The sequence below is a fragment of the Carassius gibelio genome, chromosome A3 (assembly GCF_023724105.1).
Source record: "Carassius gibelio isolate Cgi1373 ecotype wild population from Czech Republic chromosome A3, carGib1.2-hapl.c, whole genome shotgun sequence".
Classification (NCBI taxonomy): domain Eukaryota; kingdom Metazoa; phylum Chordata; class Actinopteri; order Cypriniformes; family Cyprinidae; genus Carassius; species Carassius gibelio.
Window position 1 is genome coordinate 21,120,009 of NC_068373.1, and position 24,502 is coordinate 21,144,510.

General features: G+C 36.2%; 3 protein-coding genes across 3 annotated transcripts; 2 read left to right on the plus strand and 1 right to left on the minus strand.

Moving 5' to 3' along the window:
- Positions 1–7,903: 7,903 nt before the first annotated feature.
- LOC127951883 (developmentally-regulated GTP-binding protein 2) lies at positions 7,904–14,400 on the minus strand. The gene is made up of 13 exons (XM_052549996.1): positions 14,302–14,400; positions 13,985–14,083; positions 13,718–13,878; positions 12,985–13,074; positions 12,481–12,541; positions 12,296–12,386; positions 12,142–12,214; positions 9,610–9,700; positions 9,434–9,531; positions 9,159–9,324; positions 8,568–8,626; positions 8,428–8,481; positions 7,904–8,331 (listed from the first exon to the last, which is right to left on the minus strand). Exons 2-13 carry the CDS (start codon positions 14,046–14,048, stop codon positions 8,245–8,247), a joined length of 1,095 nt encoding a protein of 364 aa, XP_052405956.1. The 5' UTR covers positions 14,049–14,083; positions 14,302–14,400; the 3' UTR covers positions 7,904–8,244.
- An 879-nt stretch (positions 14,401–15,279) lies between these two features.
- Positions 15,280–17,235, plus strand: LOC127951884 (FAD-linked sulfhydryl oxidase ALR). The gene is made up of 3 exons (XM_052550012.1): positions 15,280–15,523; positions 16,290–16,498; positions 16,610–17,235. Exons 1-3 carry the CDS (start codon positions 15,314–15,316, stop codon positions 16,770–16,772), a joined length of 582 nt encoding a protein of 193 aa, XP_052405972.1. The 5' UTR covers positions 15,280–15,313; the 3' UTR covers positions 16,773–17,235.
- Positions 17,236–18,353: 1,118 nt separating this feature from the next.
- Positions 18,354–23,626, plus strand: LOC127951898 (synaptogyrin-3-like). The gene is made up of 4 exons (XM_052550035.1): positions 18,354–18,540; positions 19,891–20,125; positions 20,337–20,482; positions 21,497–23,626. Exons 1-4 carry the CDS (start codon positions 18,439–18,441, stop codon positions 21,719–21,721), a joined length of 708 nt encoding a protein of 235 aa, XP_052405995.1. The 5' UTR covers positions 18,354–18,438; the 3' UTR covers positions 21,722–23,626.
- The last annotated feature ends 876 nt before the right edge of the window (positions 23,627–24,502 follow it).

Genomic DNA, 24,502 nt, shown 5'->3' on the forward strand with positions numbered 1-24,502 from the left:
TTTGTACATGCTTCCCCAAGGGTCCATTTTTAGGAAACATGGTGTCTCCTTCCATTTTTACACAGATGATACCCACATCTATCATTTTCAAAAGTCAAGGACTTTTAAAGAGTCATTCATGCTTTAATTTCAACAAGACTCAATTACTGTAATTCCCTTTATCTCTTAATCGACTTCAAATGGTTCAAAATGCTGCTGCTAGGCTCCTTAATGGTGTGCATAAACGAGAGCACATTACCCCAGTATTAATATCTATGTATTGGCTCCCAATTCACAAAATAATTGATTTTAAAGTCCTGCTGCTGGTTTTTAAAGCTCTGAATGAGTTAACTCCTGTATATCTGTCTGATTTATTATCTGCTCACAATCACTGGAAGGACTTTTAGGTCTTCCAACCAAGATTATTAAACGTTCCTCTGGCTAAATTGAAATCAAGAGGTGACTGAGCCTTTGCTGTTGCTGCTCCGAAACTCAGGAACAGCCTAAGGGTTCTATTAGAACTACCTCTACACTGAATGCGTTCACAGCCAAACTCAAAAACAATCTATGTTCTCTTTTTTTTTAACTGTAGTTAATTGTGTGGTGTTAGCTCTGTTCTGTGCTGTAATTGATGTTGTTCTGAGTGTTAATGTTGTTGATATTTGATTGACTGAACGGCACCTTGGTCAACAATCATTGTTTTTATTGGTGCTATAAATAAAGTTGAGTTGAGTTAAAGTGTTTATCAGATGTGCAGATCAAAATTTCTCTGGAAGCAGTAAATCATCCAGGTACTTTTATGAATATTGTGAATTCAGACATCTGGTACTACTCTTTTCACATTTGTTTTACGCCTACTACATAGTAGGAAAGAACACCATTTTGGATGCATCCTGAGAGGTGAAAAATGACAAGTGCACCTATCAGAATCATGCTCACCTTGCTGACAATGACTTGAAATATTCCTGGTCTAACAGGACAAAGCTTCCTCAACATGATGACACAGTTTTCACTATTGACAGGAGGCGTCTGTTTGAGGCCTCTGGGTTGGCCCTATTTGTACAAACTAGAAGAAAGTACTTGGTGATAAATAACATACATGGATCTGAAGCCAATCAAAGTCAACAAGAGATTCATGTAGACAGCGTAAAGCACTTTTCAGTTAGGTGGTCTACCTCTACATATTTTAAATGAGCTCAATGAGGGATAGTTGGAACTTGGCCGCCAGCGTTGAGGCCTGATGTCGCTGCATTACTGTGCTGTTCTTCCCAACATAGGATTTCTGTTGGTTGAGGGCCTCTGCGTTGCCCATGCAACCATCTAAAACCAGAATAAGATAAGGTTCCGTTTATAAGGGTAATTTAATTCCTAGCAAATGATGGCTAAATAATTTCTCTTACCTTGTTTTTGCTCTGAATAAAAAGGTCAAGAACATCCTGGTGAACTTGACCGTAATCCTTATCAAGAAATGTATCAACCTGTGAAGCATCACAGAAGGTTCGGACCATTTCTCCACTAATACTTTATTAGGGAATAATTCATATTTTTGATAATTCAAATGCAAGTAGTTTAAATGATAATTTAAACTACCTGACACGTGAACTTTTCAACATAATGCTTGATAGTTAATTCAGGAAGGGGCATTTTTATGAACATTCATATTCATTATCCTTGAAAATTCAAAAGAAAATCTTTTAACAGATGCATACCACAGGCAATTTACTCATCTACAGTTCTCAGAGGATGAGACTGAATAAAGACAGCTTACTTGTTCTTCTTTGAAAATGACCCTGTTAAAAAAAGTATGGAAGGTACTCAACTGCATAATTTATGCAAAGCTGTTCAAAGCTGATGAAGGTAAGGTCCTACAAAGCACAAAAAAGATTCAGTCGAACGAAATCAAAATTTTACTGTAATGTAGAGTCTAAGCAAACCCTTTCACTGGGTGAGCAAACAAGTTACAGCAGCATACCTCAAATCCACAGATATCAAGGATGGAGATAGAAATCAAGGATGCTTCATTCCGAGGATAAACCTGCCTATTTATTCTGTCTGTTAGCCAGCTGAACAGAAGGGGATACAGGATCTTGTCAACACCATCTCTGTTTTTTGAAAGGGAAAATTACCATAATTTGACTACTTTAGTGCTCAGTAGTAGGACAATAATATCTGAAGAACCCATTTCCCATTTCATCTGTAAGGATGAAACTCTCTGAATGTCTGCCTGGAACTTTTTATGACACTAATGCTAAAACTAATACATATGAATGTTCATTTCTCTCTCTTTTTTAATTCCATATTTCTTTTTTCTTTGTAGTCTTTAATTCATCACCCCTTCATTTTTTTTTATTATTAAACCCCCTTTGCTCTAATTTCCATTCTTATTTATCTTTATCAAATTCTTGGAAGTTTGCCTTGTCACAGAAATTTTATGCAGAAATGTATCCTATTTGCTGAAAAACATAATCAACATTAATGTCATATCATGATGATATCTGTGACGGCCCTATAGCCTCTGTAAATAGTCAAATAAAATGGGCTGCAGTCAGATTTAGCCAATCAGAAGGCTTGTAAAGGGAGTTCTGCCTGTCAATCATTTTCGGCATCCACTGGACACTGAGAGCATGATAGACTTATATGAACTAAATTTTTAGGAGTGTGTAGGTTGTGAAATATTAGTGTTAGAAGATTACAGGTTACAAGGCCAAAAAATGGAAACAACTAGAAAGACGAAACCAAAAAACGAACAACAAGGAATACTGGTAAACTTTCCCGGAGGAAGTTGAAAGCTTCAGACTGCTTGAAAGCAGATGCCAAGCCTGCTTTCCTTCTGCTTGATACATACAAACACCACGGTTACACCATTTATGTCTAAGTGAAATATAGCATATGGAAATGCATTGTAGGTAATGCATTGTAGTGATGCATTGATTACAGAATAATCTGAAATACTTGTAGCAAAGTTTCTGAAAAGGATCAACTTAAATGTTCTGTTGTATTAAAACACACCACCTTTACTGGAAATCAGCTTTATTCAAATGTCGCTGATCTCTTTGAGATGAAATGTTGCTAAGGCACTATCGGAAAGTGAAACTGATATGGCTCTTCAGAGGAGCAGCCTACAGTGCTAGTGTCAGTAGATGTAAACACACCCCGGCATCTGTGAAAGACAATACTAATTCCTTTCAACTGATGACATCAAGGCCTTTAAATAAAAAAACAATTCCTTAAATAGTTTAACGTTGTTGTAGAAGAATTCTCCTTCTCATTCACTTTACTTGGATATATCTGTCCCTTAGCGGGATAAAATTCTGGTGTCGGTGTCTGAGAGCAGGGGTTTAATGGTTTCATCAGATAAGAAAAGCCTGGTAGCATGAGATTGCCATGCAATTCAGTTGGACAAAGCTAAATGACTTGAGTATGGTCCTCTCCTTTTACAAGGAATTAGCTGATTCTCTAAAGAAAAGAATTAGCTAGATTATTTTAAGAGGCCTCAGACATGTCACAGTAGCAGGCATGAATAGTACTCTTAATGACTTAGCACATTTCAACATGGCAATGGAACTGTGAACATTGATGAGCACTGGCTCTATCCAAGACCAACTGAGACAAAGGCTGAACTGTGTGAAGGATGAGCTGAGCTGGCTTTGATGTGAGGAAAGATGCTGAAACAGATACACATATGCTGATGGTGTCCATCAAAGGAAGGTTGAGAATCAACTCTAGATACCTCAGATGGAAAATATGTGAAATGGAAACAATTGGGAGTTCATAAGGAAACATCTTGTTCTTTTAAAAACCCTGGATGCTTCTTCATTTCAAGAAACTGTATTGGACAAAGAATGCTGGAACTTTTCCTTTTGTTGGTGTGGAAACTTGGGATAGTTTCAAACTCAGGTTTGAATAAGAACAGTCATTTGAATAAGCTCTCTATTTGTTTTAATTGACACGTCTGAGAGATTTTACTGGGCCTTGTGTTTTCAGGAATTGACAGAAGTAATTAGACTGAAATAGGAGCATATATATGTAGCATGTATTTGTAGCTAATAATATTTTGTTAGATTAATAAGATATATATACGCATATATATGCATATATGCAAATGCAAATGCATATATATATATATATATATATATATATATATATATATATATATATATATGCATTTGCATTTGCATATATGCATATATATGCGTATATATATCTTATTAATCTAACAAAATATTATTAGCTACAAATACATGCTACATATATATATATATATATGCATTTAGTAGACACTTTTATCCAAAGCGACTTACAGGGCATTCAGGCTATCAATTTTTACATATCATGTGAACCTTGCGCTTGCTTGCTTGCTAGCGCAGTGCTCTACCAGTTGAGCTACAGGAACACTTTTTAATAACGTAAACATTTAAACAGTGGTATGGTTTTAAGGCAGGTTTGTCTGATACAGAAGGTCAAGGTTTGGCTAGTTAACAAGGTCGAGTTAAACTCTGTTGGTAATACCATAATTACACCATATGCTAGATATAAACTAAGATGTTCTTTAGTTTATAGAGTGCAACAGTGGAGTTCCATAAGCAAAAATCCCATGTATATTCTTTATAGGGGAATTGATTTTGAGCAATAACTTATAAACATTTAAAGACAGTCATATTACAACCATTCATGCTCAACTGTCGAATTTCTGATGAAGACGACATTACCCATGAGAAATTTCCACCAATCAGACAATCATGACAAGCAAATAGCCCTCTTTTAGCAACCACCCATTCCTGTGAAGCACTGCGAATGACAAATAATGAGTCAGTTTCCCTAGCTCTCAAAGTATTTCAATATTTATAGGCACAATAGGCATATTTTGCAACGAATGTTAAATATTCTTTATCTTTGAATCAGTAGTTTTTAATTAATTTTGAAATGTTTTATTTGATTATGCCCTTCACAATGCTTCAAAGGACTGTATTTTTTTTTTTTTTATTAAAGCTACACAATCTTCAACTTTCAAGTTTTTTATTTTATAATTGTTGTAATTCATGGCTTGTTTCCTAGCTTATAACTTTCAACAATGTAACTTATGTAACCTATAACAAAGCCTTATTCAAAACCCTTATGAGGGAAAAAAAATAATGGGAATATACTTCTTACACTAATGCTGCTGAAAAAGTAGGTGAGCACTGTTGCACTATAGAGTATTTTTAGAGTATAGTATTTTTTTGTTTGTTTGTTTTTTTAGACAGTCCTTTTGATCACAGTGTATTCACAGTAGCCTTTTAGGTTTTGGAGATGCTGTAATTCCTGCTCAAGAATTAAGTTGAATGTAAATGTGGTGGAGTGGTTACACAGGGTCTAATACTGTATCAGACCTCTTGGTGGCACCCCTGCAGAGGGTTGGATGGTTATGCTACACATTAAAGACTGTAACACACAGTCTGTGATGGCAGGCTGATGTCTGCCTTGATGTTTGTTTCTGTCCATGGTTTTCTCTGACTGGGTTACACTGGTTACCACAGTGATATGGCCTGCTGACCGCCATTATCAACTTGGCATCATCCAATGGCATGTTATACTATCTGAGGGATTCGGGGCTTATACGTCATTTGCGGCTTTCTTTTGGTGTCTTGTGCTTGCTATCAAATTGAACAGTCTTGGCATTTGGATGGAAAATTATGTAATAATAAATCCTTCACTAACAGTATGTTGATACTTTGTGTGGGACCTTAACGTTAGGTCTGCCTGGACGCTGTGTAAGGCCTAGAGGTGAGTCACTGACTCTTCCTGTCAACATCCTCGAGTCCAGTTTATCTCAAACAGTGTCAATGTCAGCTCATGTGAAACACAGTATGCAGTGGCTGCAAAAAAGGTTTAGACACTCAAACAATTAAGTCACACTTTAAAATCTATGAATGTCATTATGACAAAGCAGTTGTCATGTATTATAGAGAAAGACAGCATGCTTTTCAATAAAGTGCTTAAAAACAAAATGTTTGTTCAAAATGGACTCTTTGTGGTTCTCAAACGTTAGTGTAATATGTTTTAGGGTATCATTTTTTTAAATTTTCCCTGAAATTATACAGGTAAATCAGCAGGGAGCAGCAAGCTCATTGGGGAACACGAGAGATGACCGTCGTATGTGAAATTCGTGAAATTCATGTCCCACTCCTCCTCAATGATTTCCACTTCAAAATTAAGCAACTGTGTATACAATGTACAGTATAATGTACAGTGTAAGTTTACAGATATGAAAAAATATAAGTACACAATGCTGTTTGAAAGAACACCTAAAAAAACTCATAAAACTATTTTTCATATTTCATATTTTTCATACTACATATACCAACAACATTTTGAACAAAATATATGTATATTTCACCATTATCCTCATACGGTAAAATATATTAATAGTTTAGTGTTTGTGTGTGTGTGTTCTGTTTCGTTGCTGTGACCAAGAATAAAGTAAACACCTTTAGCCAACTAACTTCTTAAATCTTAAAGAAAGATAAAGTATTTTATTTCACTTGACTGTCCTAGCAGTAAAACACATTTGCTCAATTCTACAGAAGCTTCCTCATCATAAGCAGTAAATGACTCAGAATGGAGTGCTGAAGCCCCCATACACACACACACACACACACACACACACACACACACTGAACCATATGGCCTGAGCACCATTATCTTCCCATCCGAGGCGAGCTCATTCAAAGCAGCGTAGAAACGTTACTCCTCAAGTTATTCAAAAACAGTTTTTTGCCATCCTGCTCATCATTATAGCGCTTTGAAATGTGGGCTAATTACACAAAAACCCATTGAACCTGAAGTGGAACAGCCTTCCAACGACTTGATAATTCCCCACTCCGCACTTGTCTGTTGTGTTGTACAGCCCGAGTGCCAGCACGCATATTTCATGTAATCTATCATACTACTTTTCTGTAATAGATTAGGTCGCTCTAGGTTTTCAGCTGAATACAGAAAAAGCTAACAGTTCCCGAGTGTTTCCGAGTCACCGCCCATGTTGAATAAGTTGTGAGCTGAACTTAATGGTGTCCTGTAATCATATAGAGACAAAGTCCTCACCATATAACCATACTTTATCAAACAATAATGCATAAATGAAAGTTTTACGCTGGAAACTCTACATTTAAAACTCTCTCAGCAGGGTAAATGAAAGTATGAGTAAATGTGTCAATGACCCATGGATATATGTGCAGTAAAACATCACCTCATCAACTCTCTCCAGCCGGGTTATTACTGATGCACCAAACCATTATTGATCTAAATGAGTGACCAAAACACTGTAAAGATGATGAATGACCAAGGCACAATGTGAGAACTGCAGAGTACTGAAGTTCAACAATCTGCTGCTCCTTTGAGGAACATGAGATATATCTTCTTGAACTATCCTCAGCTCAGTAGAATCCATCTACATGTTCTTCTGACTCTGGTAATTCTTACATTAATTTGCTGTTTTTAATGTATCCTAAACTATCTAGTTAAACGTCTGTACAAAAAAGTTCACATGATCAATGTACATTTTGTTAGTACCCTATAAAAATGCAGAATATTAAAGTTCTTTGAAAGTGAAAGTGAAAGTGAAGTGACATTCAGCCAAGTATGGTGACCCATACTCAGAATTTGTGCTCTGCATTTAACCCATCCGAAATGCACACACACAGAGCAGTGAACACACACACACACTGTGAGCACACACCCGGAGCAGTGGGCAGCCATTTATGCTGCGGCGCCCGGGGAGCAGTTGGGGGTTCAGTGCCTTGCTCAAGGGCACCTAAGTCGTGGTATTGAAGGTGGAGAGAGAACTGTACATGCACTCCCCCCACCCACAATTCCGTCCGGCCCGAGACTAGAACCCATAACCCTTCGATTGGGAGTCCAACCCTCTAACCATTAGGCCACGACTTCCCTTTATCCTCAAACTTCGTTTATTTCCAGATTTAAACTGCATTTTGATTTTACATTCTCAAACACTGTTCATGTACAATTAGGTTTATTAAGAAACAACCCCTTTTCATATTATGAAAGGTAAAAATAAGACAAAGATCTGAATATTATGTACTAGAATGGGTTTTGTCAGGGAGATGATTTTCATAAAATAATCCCTTTTTAATTGTTGATCACAGGTTTGTCCATGAAGTTCCAGGAAACACTGCAGTAGTCAACATTAAATGTTCTGTTAAGTATGTATTTATGTATGTATCAAATGTTCTACTGATACTGTAGTGTAGTGGATCTGAAGACTAGATTTTATTTCTTCACAATCTGAATGACATCCTCATGTTCCATGATGTGCGTCAGTCCTACTCTCTGAGGGCTGTACTTTGTGCTTGTTCCCTGTAATCCAAAAAGACAGCAGTAATTTAAGAAAAGGGGGAAAAACATGGAACAAAAGCAAAAGAATATTTCTCTTCAGGTGAAGAAAGATCTTACCCAGACAAGTGCATACTTGAACTGGCTAGCTAATGTCCTGTGGATTCTGTGACACTGGAAGAAATAAGAAGCACAATGATGAATCGGACGGAAGGACGGACAGATGGATGGATGGACAGGACAATGAAACAGGCACATACCACATGTTCAACTGATGCTCCTCGTCTCATGATTATAGGGTCACCGAAATCTGGCCGTTCTTAACAACAAGAAAAATAAAACAGTAAGAGCTGGGGGGATAAAAACACTAATTACAAAAATTCTAACAAATGCAGTTTGAGAATTGATTGATTGATGACAATCTCAGAAATGTTCCTTCACAAATTTAAATTACGATTTACATTTAAAATGGATTGTGATGCTTCTTAAAAACCACAACAAATGCCTTGTGTTTGCGCACATGTGGCGAATAAAGTTGATTCTGAATTAATGACAGAATTTTCTTTTTTGGGTAAACTATCCCTTCAAAAAATTATTGACAAATTAAAATACTCCAATCTCAGTTAAAATGCTTAAAAAATGAATGGCCAATTAATTGTTTTAATACAAGACATGCAGCTTTGTTATAGAGCAGAAACCAGAAATATCATAAATATATCATCTTATATGGCGGTCTTTGAATATTGTGGTGGATAACAGGAGACCTTATTAAGAGTCAAAAAAGTTGAGAACCACTGTTTTTGAGTGAAAACACCCTAAATTATGGTTTTGGAGGACCAAAAAAAGCTTACCTCCTCTCTTCTTAGTGTATAAGCAGATCAGAGCCAGATATTCCCATAACTGCTCAAGGAGATAATCTAGATTCAGCTTCATGCCACAGCTGATCACTACACTGTTAGCTCTATGGGCAAGACGATCCACTTCCTCTATAGAAATCTGATCCACTTTGTTGTACACCTGTAATAAGACAGAGATTCATTATATCTCATGTTCAATTTGCTGACGTATATTTAAAACTGAGGATCTCTACATCAGGATATTTCTTGAATTGAAAAAATTCACTCACATATAAGCAAGGCATGTATACTCTGTTGCCCACAATGACATCAATAAATTCATCAGGAGTGCTGTCCTCTCTGAACAACACCTCAGCGTTGAAGATTTCTGCAGTCATGTTAAGGTTCCTGTGTCGGTCATTATTAGAGGGAAACGAAATGGTGAATAAACAAGGTTAAAGGATACTGTACTCGTGAAGAATGAGCTGAACAAGCTTCTCAGAGCAGTGTGTGAGGGGAACCGTTGAATTGTACGATAGGCCACCACCTTTTTTAGGCTGAAAAACAGATGTTTCACATGTAAGCATTCAAATATGCAAGAGGAATAACAGTCTCTAAATGTAGCTAATACCTCTCATTATATGCTGTTATTTCAGGAGGTCATTTTTAAATGGGTATTTTCACATTTAGTGCTCTATGTAGGTTAATCATTATGTTTGTTTATACACAGGGTCTTTAATGTTAATGGAAAGTATCTTATGCTCACTCAGGCTGCATTTATTTGATGCATGATCTTTCAGAAATCATGCTCAAGAAACAATTCTTATTATTGTCAATTTATTCTTACATAAAATATTTTATTATGAAAATAAATGGGATAAAAAAAAATTATTTGATGGATACAAAGTTTAAAAGAAGAGCATTTATTTTAAATATAAATCTTCCGTAACATTATACATGTCTTTACTGTCACTTTTGACTGAATAACGGTTTACATTTCATTCAAAAAAAAAATTCTTATTAACCTTAAACTTTTGAATGGTGGTACACATCTTTTTTTTTAATCTTAGAAAATCTGTTATGTTTTTTTTTTGTCATACGTTATTTTTCATGAAAAAAAAATCTGTTTTGATGAGAGTAAAATAGTGTAAAATTAATGAATGAACGACACTTAAAAATATTAATGTAAAATGCATTTCCATCCAAAGAGTCAAAGAGAACAAAACTGTAACTTCCTGATAAACTGGCACTAACGATCACTAAGAAAAGTAGGAGAAACCTCTGAATATAATCATTTTCATATATAATAAATTACTTGTGAAACACAATAAATGAGCTCATTGCTTTCGGAGATGGATGCCTGCTGTTTGGGAACACAATCGTGTCAAACATTTCTGGGAGGCAATTATACAGAAATACTTTAACAACAGACTTTACTCGTGCATTTAAGAATGACCATAACAACATTTCAGACTTTTTTGATACACATGGAGGAATTTACTCACAAAATTCACATTTCCATCTTAAATTATTCACATTAACCCTTTTTCACACAAGTCAAAAACCATCTCAAGTGAACATAAAAATGTTTTTGCTAATTAAATGATTTTTTTATTTGCCATTTCCAACACTCATGTCTGATGTGATACTTCAAAATGCTCATAAAAACAAGGTGACGAAAACAGCTTATAACAGCAAAAAATACTACAACTAGGGATGCACGATTAATCGAATGCAATTGTCATGTGCATCTTGTCAGTAAAGCTGGTTCTGCAGTTAGTAGTAAATCTCCATCACATACTTTCAGATGGAGCAGCATTCACTACACAGAGCCATAGTTCACTGACAAGCCATGCAAAATCGCATTCATAATCGCAGACCATTCAATCGTGCGATAATGAAATCAAAGAAAATGTTATGCGATCATGAAAGCTGTTTGCATAGCTTCTCAGTGAACTACGGCTCTGAAAGCACGTTAAATACCACATTTAATAACATATTTTTACTCTAAACTCACTTCATAAAGTCAGTCAAGTGTTTGAAGTAAATCCTTCTGTGAGATGATGTGGTTTATTACACAGAATAAGGCACAAAACATTCATTGTATTCTAAGCAGTGATAAAGGCTATGTGGACTAGATTTGCATTATTATATACTTTATTATAATAAAAATTATAATAAGACAAACTCTGATAAAACCATATATTGTTGTAGTTTTGTGTTTATTAGTCACGTTAAATCAATGAAAGCAGTTCAATCAGAGGTTGTCTTAATATAAGGAGATACGAGGGTCTGTATTAATTACTATTGGAGAATGCGTAACAGTTAACTTGGATCACATGTGCCTTAATAACCAATCACATTACAGCCTTGATGTCACTGAGTTTCAGTCAGAGTTGTGCGACACTCAATCGCCGTTTACGGATACCGTAGGAATGAATGAGAATGCCTTAAACTGTATCTCACCTGTTGCAAAGTCAGTGACTTCTCCTTTAAAATGCCATTTTTTCCAGTGTAAAATCTTTAAAATAGTTCAATCCAAAAGTATTTCTTAGTGTAAAACATGTTGGAGATTAGCTGATAGGCTGTCGATTCATTAAATGATAAGCTGTTTCCTCAAAAAGCTGTTTATTCAGCGTAGTAAAGCCTCTCCTCCATTGACATCCATTAAGAAAGAACACAAAAAAAGACAACAGCCTTTGGCCCCCTTTCCCATGTACTGCCAGACCGGAAGCATTAGCTTTAGCCATTACACTTTTTTGGCTAAATGTTCCAGGCTTGCCTTCCAGTGGCTCTGGTTAAATCTTCTGTTTATTCAGGATTTTATGGATTTCTTCTGAGGGGTGTATTTGAAGTTTCCACGCGAGAGGGCCCTCTGGCCTTCGGATGCAGATTTACTGCTGATCACAGAACCGTGCTTCACTAAAGGTTAGCATAACGATAGCAGCTTCTACCTAATAAAAATTTATTGCCTTTGCAATTTACCTAAAACACTAACCTTAAAATAGATATTTGGTTTGGGGCAGTTGAGTCTGATGCCAACAGATTCAAGCTCTTTTTCCAGAAGTTCCCTAAAAAATACAATAAAACAACAATCGTCAAACAAACCAATAGTGCAAACAGTGCAAACATTCTCGACTGCTCCAACTCACCTCTGAACATCTCCTTTAGTCGCATCCAACATCATGATGACCACATCTGCAGTTCTGGCCACAGCAATGACCTGTCTACCTCTGCCCTTACCTTTAAATCAAAATCAAAAACACAAAGGGCCCTTTTAATATGCAAAAAGACACATACAAATGTACATAACTCTTCAAAACACAAATGAACATACCTTGTGCAGCCCCCTCAATGATACCAGGCAAATCCAGCAGCTGTATGTTGGCACCTTTGTACTAGAATTTTTTTTTTTTTTAATAATGAAAAGAAACCAAAATCATGTTGGATATTATAATTATTATAATAACAACAGCCATAAAATAAATAAACAAATTTGACATGACATACAGCCAAGTATGGTGACCCATACTCAGAATTCAGGCTCTGCATTTAACCCATCCAAAGTGCACACACACACACACACTGTGAATGCGCACACACCGTGAACACACACCCGGAACAGTGGGCAGCTATTTATGCTGTGGCATGGGAGCAGTTGGGGGTTCGGTGCTTTGCTCAAGGGCACCTCAGTCGTGGTATTGCCGGCCCGAGACTCGAACCCACAACCTTAGGGTTAGGAGTCAAACTCTCTAACCATTAGGCCATGACTCACCCAATAACAGAAATAAGATTAGAACAAAAACAGAGAGAAAATAAAAATATTTTGGAATAATAATACCTCAATGACTCCGGGAATGCAGGTCAAGGTGGTGAATTCATACGAAGCTGCTTCACTTTCTGTTGATGTCATTAAGCTAAGAAACGTAGACTGCAAAAAAATAAAAATAAATAAACAAATTAGAGAATGTCTTTTTTTGTGTATACTACAAAAAATTTAACAATACACCCCTTGTTAATAGAATACAGAGAAAAATAAGAGTTAATAATTTGCAAAAGACAGGAAAAGACAAATAGGAGGAGAAAGTAAAAAAAAAAAACATGAAGCCAAGAAATGAATTTATACATCAATTAAAATATACAAATTAAAGGCAGTGAAGTCATTCTACTTGCTTTCTTTTCTTTCTTTTTTTTTAAGAAAATTTGGTTTGTTGCTGTTGAACATATTTGTGGATATAAAATTTGCAAAGAAGATAAATGTATAAAAAAAGCTAGCATTGTCTTCAGTAAAGTCAGGTGCATACTGTCCTAGAATAATGTCTCTATCTACAATTATGGCTCTATCTTGCAAGATATTATCATTAATAAATGTGACAATACTCCAAAAAGTGACAGGCCCAAAATAAATGAAAGACAATTATCTATTTCTTTATTAAATGACTGACAATGCATAATTTACTAGTCTGAAAGGTACTTATTTTACTTTATTAGTGAGAAACTAATTTTTTGTAATGTTTTCTGATTAGATCACCTCTTGGCCAACACAAACACCAGGCAGATGTTGTCATTTGTACCTTGCCAACTGAGGGGAACCCGATCAGAGCCACTCTCGCATCCCCAGACTTCATCACATCAAAGCCTTCACCTTTGGCTCCAGATGACTTCGAGGGCTCCATGAGCTGGGCTCTGTACTTGGCTAGCTTGGCTTTCAATAAACCCAGATGGTACTCAGTTGCTGCAAAACAAATTTGGAAGTACTCCGGATTTAACTGAAGAAGAGTAAACGGATACAAAGCGACAAAAGGCCCATGAGGGACATTTAACGCAGGATCGTGGCTTACCTTTGTTCTTCTGTGTTCGAGAGATCTCTCTCTCTATCTCTGCGATCTTGTCCAGAATCCCCATTGTCAGTCAGGTGTGATATATGTCTTATGTGAAGCCTGTGAACATTACAGCAGTGTGAAAGAAAGCATGTCAGTCATCTGCTCTCTGCTTGTCAGTACTTAGCTAAGCTACTTCTAGCAAACTTATCAAACACTATTGCAGATTGAGCTGTCATGTAATACCATGGCAAATGGCTACTTGTAAAGGTCACTCTTCATAAAGTATTAGATACGGTCATATGTGTATTTATAGAGTTGAATATTTTGATAATTACAATTTAAGGCAGACTCTGCGTGGACTGCATGTGACGTCACCACCCGCTGGCTGACAGCGCTGCGGAGAAATTGCTCCGATGTGAAACCAATTCTTTCATATTTGATCCTGAACATAGATTTTAATACAATACTGATTTTTTTGTGTGTGTGTGAAATAACTGTTATAGTATGTTTACCCGTTGTTGACATACTGTGGATAATTGACATAAATCCAACACATAATCAACAACAAACGTTCCTATGACACACAGTGGTTAGATTTAAATTATGACTAATTTCTACGAATCGATTCCATCGAACAGTTCGTTTCAAAGAATCGGTTTAATGATTCTTTTACATGAGGACATAATTATGTCGTCATTTTCGTTCTTATAAAGCCACGTCAAGACACCTATCGCTGTTTATGATAATTTAGATCAGTTGTGTGAACCGCTTAACTAATCATGCTCAATCAGAAGATCCGGATCAAAATACCGATTCGATCACCTCGGAAATACACAGGGTTGCCAAGTCCGTGGTTTTACAGCAAAATATTAAACTTGCTTCTATTTAAATATTGCACTCTGTCTGATTGCTTCCACTGTCTTCATCTGTAAGTCGCTTTGGATAAAAGCGTCGGCTAAATGAATAAATGTGAATGTAGTCTGTACAATGTATATTTCCCATAATAAAACTGTGCTGTACGGTTAAGGAGACTGTGTGCAGAAATGTAAGGCAAAAACCAAGGAGAAGAGTGGCATCAGAACAAGATCTTATAGTTATTTTCAAGTAACGTTAGTTAAGACCTCCTAATAATTTTGTTCACTAGCTGTTAATATTAAGGTAAGATGATATAATATATGAAAACAGACCGTGTACGATATAAAATGTGTTCAGCGCACAGAGTGAAATATGTATTTTTACTATGGGAATCGCCTGTTTTAAGCTTTAGTTCGATTTAAGCTCGATTTGATACGGATTTAATTTTCTTCGGGGATCTGGCAACTATTGTAGTACATAACCATTTTAAACATGGCAGCTGCTGCTGGGTCGCGATCCTCAACGCTGAACAGCGCGGGTGTGGAGGGTTTCCCGTTCACCGTGGCTGGCAGACCAGCCGAGGAAAGCACGAGCAAAGATCAAAGCGCTACCGGAGAGCCGAAAAAGAAACCGTGCCGCGCGTGTACGGATTTTAAATCATGGATGAAGCTGCAGAAACAGACGTCCTTAGTCTCAGTGCAGGTGAACAGACGACCTGACAGACAAACTGCGATTTTAAGTCTAGGAAGTCAAGATAAGTCAAATATATGTGAAAACACAATTAGAATAAAATAAACAATTAATCAAATAAACTCAACGTTGCTGCATTGTTCTGTAGTTTTACTGTAATAACACTAAATGGTATTAACTGTGTGTGTGTGCGTGTATGCATGCATGTGTATGCGTGTGTGTGTGTGTGTGTGCATATATATATATATATATATATATATATATATATATATATATATATATATGTGTGTGTATGTGTATGTGTGTGTGTGTGTGAATACCCCCAAAAATAATTAGTATGAATTTGCAATATTTATGGGGGACTTTAAAGTATTTACCTTAATACATTATTAATGTAATTATCATTAATATTATAATAATATATAGCACTAATGTAAATTAAAATGCTAAACAAACAAACAAAAAAAAGATGTAAACTGAAAGCATGTTTCATTATTGTTTGTAAAGATGTACACTAATCAGTCAATACTCTTAGTTTCTGTTAAGAAAAATATATTGAACAGAAAAAAGCTGAATATTGTGTTTCACAACAAAGACCCCAATCATAGTTATGGTAACTTTTCAAGAGCTATAGCTCAGCTGCCAGATAACTGCATCAATCCAGAGTCATATGTTTGATTCCTAGGGAACACATGTATACCTCATGTATAAATGTAAATGGCTTTAGCACAATACTGTTGTGCTATGACAGTAACCAGTCATGTGGTATTTTGAACAGGAGAGCAGGCCGATGGAGGAGGCTAAACCTGTTGAATGCCCTCTCGACAGAGAGGAACTGGGCAGGAGCTCATGGTCTTTTCTTCACACTATGGCTGCATATTATCCAGATGCACCGACCACAGAACAACAGGGGGAGATGACACAGTTCATCAACCTCTTCTCAAAGGTTTTCCCATGTGATGAGTGTGCAGAGGACCTGAGATCAAGGTTGTCATCATTTATTGTTGCGGTTTTTATGTTTAGCTTTCAGCAGAAGCATTGCAGTGTTTACAATTTGTGTGTGGCAGCATATGTTTCAATGATCTTGTTTCTTATCAGATTGAAAACGAATCAACCAGATGCTAGCAGTCGGCACAACCTCTCACAGTGGCTCTGTCATCTCCATAATAACATTAACATCCGATTAGGCAAGCCAGAGTTTGACTGCAGCAAGGTGGATGAGCGATGGCGAGATGGCTGGAAAGATGGATCTTGTGACTGAAAACCTCCAACACAATCATGAACATGAGCAAAATTCAGCCGCACAGATTCTGTGGACCTGACCTTTTTGAAGGTGCTACTCAGGAGATGTTGATAGATGTCGACTTTGCACTAATTGATAGAATGATTTATTCATATACAGTTGTTTGAATTGTGCTTTTAATCAAGAGTGTTTGTTGTCTATGAGAGTATGGTGTTATGGCCCATATTGTTTTGTATTATTGAGCTCTCACATGATTAGCTCAGAGCAACAGGATGAACTTTGTAAAAAAAATATGTGCAACAGCTGAAAACAAAAATTCTTATGTTTAGAGCAGTGATTCTCAACTTTTTGAACTACAAGGAAATAAACTGCATATTACCCAAGATATTTCTGACAGTCCTGTTATAAAGACAAATCTGCTTGTTTTCTAAAAAATATTTTTATTTTTTTGGAATGCCAATTAAATGAACAATTCACTATTTATTTTTCTGAAAATGTACTCACCCTCAGGCCATCAAGGATGTACAGTAGATGAGTTTGTTTTATTAGAACAGATTGGGAGAAATGTAGCATTACATCACTTGGTCACCAATGGATCTTCTGCAGTGAATGGGTGCCGTCAGAATGAGAGTTCAAGCAACTGATAAAAACATAATCATAAACAAATAATCCACACCAATCCAGACATTCAAATAATGTCTTGTGAAGCAAAAGACATGTTTGTAATAAACACATTCATCATTAAGATGTTTTTACCAGATAAAATAGTTCTCTGTACATAATATTGCTTTTTTTCTCCAGTGAAAAAGTAATGCTGTTTGTGTTGTTTTAAATATTTTTAAGCTATCTCACGGTCCCCTTGGAAGTGTGCTGTGGTTTCCCAGTTGAAGAGCAATGGTTTAGATGTCTCAATAAATTATTCATATTCAAAAAGGGGTAATTGTTGATCATGTTTAACTGCATCAAGATAGGCTTCTTAAAACAACCAAAACACAATTCATTTGCATGCTTATTTGCCGTTAACAAATGTGGTAAGGATAGGCTGTAAGTATGTCTTCACACATTGCTTTCCTTATAATAAAAAAGTCATTTTTATTTATGCATTATTATTTGCTGTAAGACTATAAAATCGCAGCGGAGAATGATAATGCCAGAGTACATCACTGTCTTAGAATTGCACTCATTCATATGAAGCATGTTGTGATAATCAAAACAATGTTGTTCCAAACCTGAAGCACATTGGATGTTGTTTGGACACTAATATTCTTCAACATTTTATTTTGTGTCCTTATTGACTTTCATTATATTGCACTTTAAAAATATCATCTTTTGTGTTCCACTGAAAAAAGAAAGTATATATTTTGGATTAACTATCATTTTGATGTGATATTGGTTTGGTTATGGAAGTATTGTCCTCAAATAGCACCCTTTCCTTGACTCAATATTCTGCATGCCTCCCTAAAATGTTCCATTTGTTTTTGAAGTTAAGCCTTGCTCCGTGAAGTTAGCAGTCTGCCAGCTGAGTGAGGTCGTGAGGTAGTCGGTAGATGGTGTTGATGTAATACACAGAAGCACAGAGAGATTGCGCACGCTTCTGACAGGCAGTGGGGCGTGTGTGTGTGTGTGTGTGTGTGTGTGCCTGCCTCGACCCACAGCCCAGAGCCTGAATAACAGTAGGAGGAAAATGGACGGAGTGGGTTCATTTGGTGCTGGGAGAGCAGGGGCTGCGTTCGACCCGATTGCCTTTATCCAACAGCCGCAGACCATCCTCAGAATATTATCATGGGTAAGACATTTATTTACCTACAAATGATGATATCAGCCTAGAAGAGACAAATGTGATCTGCGAGAAAAACCCAGGACGTAATCATAACATTTTCATCGCGCCTTTTTAATAATTAAATGAGGTCACTGGGGAAAATGACGCTCCATATAGATATCCGTGTATTTGTGAAATCAAAGATTACTTTTCGGTTATATTGGAAATATTGACGTGTTGATGTCATGAAGCATATTTGCCTCTGATGACGAGAGGTTACCGTGATTCCTTCTAGAATAATAACATAAAAGCGTGTATAGCTATAAATACACGCGCTCATTCTGGAATCTTTTTGTTGTTTGGTTTATTATGGTGCGATGAACTCGTTTGTAATACCATTATGTGTTATGTATTATTATGTGTTATTTGGATGCATCGGTCTATCACTGGGCGTGACTTCAAAACAAGAAATAATATTTTAAATATAGGCTATTTATTTACCTATATTAAAGCAATAAAACGAGTCGACCTGATGCCATGGATGAACGTTTCTCTATTATGCAATTAGGTTTTTCAGTAAGAACATCATTATAGTGTGTCCCAAAGCATAGCGAACTGCCTCATTTCGAGCATCGCATGTGTTCTTTGTGTTGCTAAGAAATGCTGTATACTTAGGCAGCCCACTAGGTTTTGAGCCACAGCCACAGTCTGCTTCTATATGACCGGTGTCTCGATTCTGATTGGTTGACGCATTACTATAGGCGCTTGTACTGTTACTTCCTTTTGATTTTATTTGCGTCAGACAAACACATCACGTGGACCATTGTAGCTTTCTCTTTCAGCCGAAGGCTTTTCTTTCTTATAAAAACAGGCTTAAAAAATATAATAATAAAATACATAATAATAATAATAAAATAAAAAATAATATTAAAGTTACATATTAGTACTGTAAAAGTATAGCCTGCTTTTGAAAAGGTACCGCCTCAATAACAGTTTGCACCCTTTTTTCTGAGTACAGGGCAATAGTTGGCCCTACAAGTGGAAATGTTGATTTACAATAGTTATTGTCTATCAGGGTACATTATGCTTATTGAACAGTGGATTTTTTTTCTGTGTAAGTTTATGTTTCTATTTCATTTTGTAATTGAAATATATATATATATATAGATAGATAGATAGATTAGTTTTTTTTATAACAATTTACACCTGAAAAATACAGTGGGTACGGAAAGTATTCAGACTCCCTTAAATTTTTCACTCTTTGTTATATTGCAGCCATTTGCTAAATTCATTCAAGTAATTTTTTTCCTCTCAATGTGCTAACAGTGCTACCATGAAGAAGAAATGCATTGAAACAAGTGTATCGTTTCCCTGCAGATCTTCTCAATGGTAGTGTTTGGATCCATAATAAACGAAGGCTACATCAACCATGGCAGTGAGAGGCTCTATTGTGTTTTCAACAAGAACAACAATGCCTGCAACTACGGAACCACCATTGGGCTCATAGCATTTCTAGCATGCATTTTCTTCATTATCTTTGACATGAAGTTCCAACAAATCAGCAGTATTAAAGACCGGAAGAAGGCAGTGATGCTGGACATTGGGTTTTCAGGTAAACAATACCAGCATGCTAAAACAGACAGAGACTCTCTCTGCGACTGCTATTTTTAAGCTGTGAATTGTTCAAGGGATGGGGCAATGATTCATGATCTCTACATAAGATGTTTTTGTATATTTAAGTGAACATGGGGGCAGTATAGTAAACTACACTGACATTATTACTCTAATATATTCTTGTTGTTGTATTGGGTGCATGACTACAGGTTTCTGGGCATTTTTGTGGTTTGTTTGTTTCTGCTTCTTGGCCAACCAATGGCAGCGCACCACCCCAGATGAGCTGCCCTTGAATCAGGGAGCGGATGCTGCCAGAGCTGCCATTACCTTCTCCTTCTTCTCCATCTTCACCTGGGTAAATAAGCAGAACTATCTCTAAACAGAAATGAAAAAACATTTTATTTTCATTTTATTAGAGTTACCGTCATTCTTTTTCAAATCGAGAGCTGAAATGGCAGGATACCCAGAGTACCGGTCCATTTCAGTGCATTATCTCATCGACATTAGCTTGTTCTACATACTGGTTTCAGCCCTCAGGGGACATGGGAACATATAACAGAATTACTTCCTTTTCCCTTGCTGCCGTGAATGAGGATGAGAATAGTGTTTGGTGGCGTGTCTTGAGATGAATGAAACAGTGAAAAACCTAGGCTGTTTCTTACAGCGAAATGCATATCTTGTCTTGATTCTTAGTTATTGTTACATCAGTGATTCAGGTTTAGAAATACAAACAAACACGCATGCACTACCATTAAGAATAATTTATTAATTTATAATAATATTGTTTGGAAATATGATACACTACCATTCAAAGGTTTGCGGTATGTACGATTTTTTTAACGTTTATTTGTATAAATTATATTGTGTATAATTTTACCTTTATTCAGCGAGGACACATTTGGTCAAATGCGAGAAACGAATAAAGAAATGTATAATATTACGAAATATTTCAATTTCAATGAAATGCTGTTCTTTTGAAGTTTCTATTCATGAAAGAATACGGTCATGTTGCGTTGTAAATAAATGCATGAAGATGAAGGTTAAGAAGATCTTTAATCCAACACACAGGGTAACACTGATGAAACAACGGAATGGAAAAACAAAAGTCCATGTTGCGTGTAATGAAGACATTGATCATAAGATATCTTTCTTGAGCAGCAAATCAGTATATTACAATGATTTCTGAAGTATCAAGTGACACAGTGACACAGTAATGATGCTAAAAATTCAGCTTTGCAACACAGGAATGAATTATATTTAAATGTATATTAAAACAGGTATTTAAAGTTGTCAGATTTAAGAGTAGTTCTTTTTAAAAAGAGTTTGATACTAATGCGTGACTGTCATTTGCTTCCTCTTTGTATTTCAGGTTGGTTTGACTGTAAGAGCAGTGCAGAAGTACATGCTCGGGACCGACATGAGCCTCTTCACCACAGAAGAACTGGATGGCAAACCGCCCGTCCAGCCCTACCCCACCGTCACAAGCACCGAGCCCAACGACACATACCAGAGCCCACCCTTCACCGAAAACCTGGACTCCAACCTACGCCAACCTCCAACCAACGCCCCAACCTACCAGGTGCCAATTTACTGAAACGGTGCCTAGCAAAAGTCACTGGTGTGTCAGAGTCAGTGTGGATGGCTGGCTCTGCTCTCCAAACTGACGTGGTGTGACAATGTTTATAGCTAGTACCGTTCTGTGAACTTCTGTACAAGATTATGTTGATTGTGATTTCACTTTCGTTCGGAAATATTAAATGTTTATTTATCAGCTGGAATGAAACCCTTTGAGGGTTGTTAGTGTCGTCTAAAAATGAAAAAGGTTATGTTGCATGTATTATATTTAGAGAGTTATGAAGTGCCATGCATCACAAACAATACCTTTATATATTCAGTTTCCATAATGCTGTTGGGTACTGTATATAAGTGCAATATCTGAAACATGGAATCACCAAAACGTTTGACACATTTAAATGTTCTCCAACTAAAAGCTAGGTGGTCTTCCTAAAAAAGGGTGGAGTTTCGCTGTAGATAAGGGTGTCTTATGCATCAAATGTGTGTAGAAAAGGAGTTTATTCAGTGTTTGATTTACTAAACGTGTTAAGACATAAAGCCAGATTTTACTTTGGAAGGATTTTTGTAGTTTACAGTGCATGAGTATTTCAGACTGTATCAAAATATAAAGATTAACTGAATCCCACTAAAACGATTTCAAACAAATATTTGTATTTATTTATTTATCAGAGCCACAATTAGTGGCCATTTTTTGTGGAATTTGGAGGAATACAGTCATAATCATTTGAAAAAAGTTAAACTGGCATTTAAAATACTTTATGAATTGATTTACAAACTTGGACAATGACACCAACTGGTATGTTTTCAACATTAGACACAAGAAGTAAATTCAAATACAATGCCATTCAAAAGTCAGATTTGAAAAGAAATTAATGCTTTTATTCATCAAGGATACATTCAATTGATCAAATTTGACAGTAAAGACATGTAAGGTTACAACATATTTATATTTGAGAAATGTTCTTTTGAACTCTATATTCACCAGAAAACCCTGAAAAAATATTAACCAGTTCAACTGTTTTCAACATTGATAACAACACGTTTCTTGATCCGCAAATCAGTATATATGAATGATAAGGATCATGTGACACTGAAGACTGGAGTAATGATGCTGAGAATTCAGCTTTGCATTACAGGAATATCAGTATAGAATATATTAAAATACAAAAAGTTATTTCAAATTATTATATTATTTCACAATATTACTGTTTTTAGTGTATCTTTGATCAAATAAATGCAGCCTTGAGCAAAGAAACTCTTTAAAAAAAATCTTACCAACTTCCAAATTTTGAACAGCATATGCCAGTGGTTTGCAAAATGATTTGTTTTGGACACCCCCAGATATTCATCAGTTGGCTGTTGTTCGAAAAAAAAAGCTGTTTGGTGACCATCATCAGTGCTTTGTCTGATATGTGGTAGATTTTGGTAATGTTTCGGTGTTCAGAGATAGGGCAGCATTCACAGATGATAGTGACTGTACTTCAATACGTGTAAATGGAGTATGTTTGTGAAAGTGGTCAGGGTCTTGTGTTTCCTGTACTTAACTCTGCACTCCTGTTAAAATGCTTCATGGACCAATATCATGGGAGAGTTTGGGAGTGATTCACTGAGGTATGTTTTGCTGGATCAAAATTTGCACCTCTACAAAATTATTAAAGATGAAGAAAAGATGTGAAATTAAAAGCCTTTAGTTTTTGCATTTGTACCCCACTGAAAGACAGTGCAAAATTTGCATCAGTAAAAATGCCTTGTCCATGACTCTTTTAAAATACATATAACATACTGTATCTGTAGGCAATATATCCCAACTTGTGATTGAAAGATGTACAAAAAAGATTTGTCGTTGTCAGTCAGAATTTCTTCAGCCTGCAGTTGTCAGACATTATGAAAATAAAGATGTTTTTCATGAGTGGATAACCTGAAATGTGCCTTTTTAATGACTCTCACACACCATTATGAGATCATTCGGTTCCGAAAGACACACCTTTTAACATTATGAAATTTATACATTTAAAGGAATAGTACACACAAAAACATTTGCTCTAAATTACTCACCAACCAAGATGTAGAGGAGTTTGTTTCTTCATGGGAACAGAAATTCAGCATTACATGACATGCTCAACAATGGAATCCTCTGCAGTGAATGGGTGCCGCCTGAAGGAGAGTCCAAACAGCTGATAAAAACATCACAATCATATACACAAGTAATTTACATGTCTCCAATTGTAAATTAACAACTTGTGATTCGAAAAGCTGTACATTTAAAGATATAGTTAAAATGCAAGTTGTCAATCTATAATACTGTATTTCTCTCATTCTTTCGGCGCCCATTCACTGCAGAAGATCCACTGGTGAGCAAATGATGTAATGCTAAATTTCTCCAGATCTGTTCCAATGAAGAAACTAACTGAGTTTAAGTAAATTTTCAGCACATTTTCTCTTATTTCTGGGATATCTCAATGTTATTTAGTTACAAATTGTAAAAAGAAAAACTTGATTTTGTAAAAAATTAACACCTTAAGATCCAATCTAACTATCCAGAACACCACAGCTTATTTAAATCTCACCAGATCAACCTCATGTTCCTTAAACGTGTAATTTCTTTCTCCTGTTTGGCAGAAAGTCTCTTTCATTTTTACTGAATGGAAAAATGAAAGTGAATGATCACTTACATCTTCAGTCCCTAATGGCCTAATATCTCCTTTTATCTCCTGTTCCTGTAGCTCAGTGGTAGAGCATTGCGTTAACCTGCACAAAAGGTTGTGGGTTTGATTTCCTCAGCCTGAATACACTGCAAGTC

Bases quoted from the DNA above. Each gene is read 5' to 3' on its own strand.
- LOC127951883 (XM_052549996.1), bottom strand. From the start codon at position 14,048: ATGGGGATTCTGGACAAGATCGCAGAGATAGAGAGAGAGATCTCTCGA. The intron at 13,075-13,717 runs GTACAAATGACA...ATTTTTTTGCAG, and splicing joins GGTTCCCCTCAGTTGGCAAG to TCTACGTTTCTTAGCTTAAT. The intron at 8,332-8,427 runs GTAAGATCTTTC...TTTGGATTACAG, and splicing joins TCAAGTATGCACTTGTCTGG to GGAACAAGCACAAAGTACAG.
- LOC127951884 (XM_052550012.1), top strand. From the start codon at position 15,314: ATGGCAGCTGCTGCTGGGTCGCGATCCTCAACGCTGAACAGCGCGGGT. The intron at 15,524-16,289 runs GTGAACAGACGA...TATTTTGAACAG, and splicing joins CGTCCTTAGTCTCAGTGCAG to GAGAGCAGGCCGATGGAGGA. The intron at 16,499-16,609 runs GTTGTCATCATT...GTTTCTTATCAG, and splicing joins GCAGAGGACCTGAGATCAAG to ATTGAAAACGAATCAACCAG.
- LOC127951898 (XM_052550035.1), top strand. From the start codon at position 18,439: ATGGACGGAGTGGGTTCATTTGGTGCTGGGAGAGCAGGGGCTGCGTTC. The intron at 20,126-20,336 runs GTAAACAATACC...GCATGACTACAG, and splicing joins GCTGGACATTGGGTTTTCAG to GTTTCTGGGCATTTTTGTGG. The intron at 20,483-21,496 runs GTAAATAAGCAG...TTTGTATTTCAG, and splicing joins TCTTCTCCATCTTCACCTGG to GTTGGTTTGACTGTAAGAGC.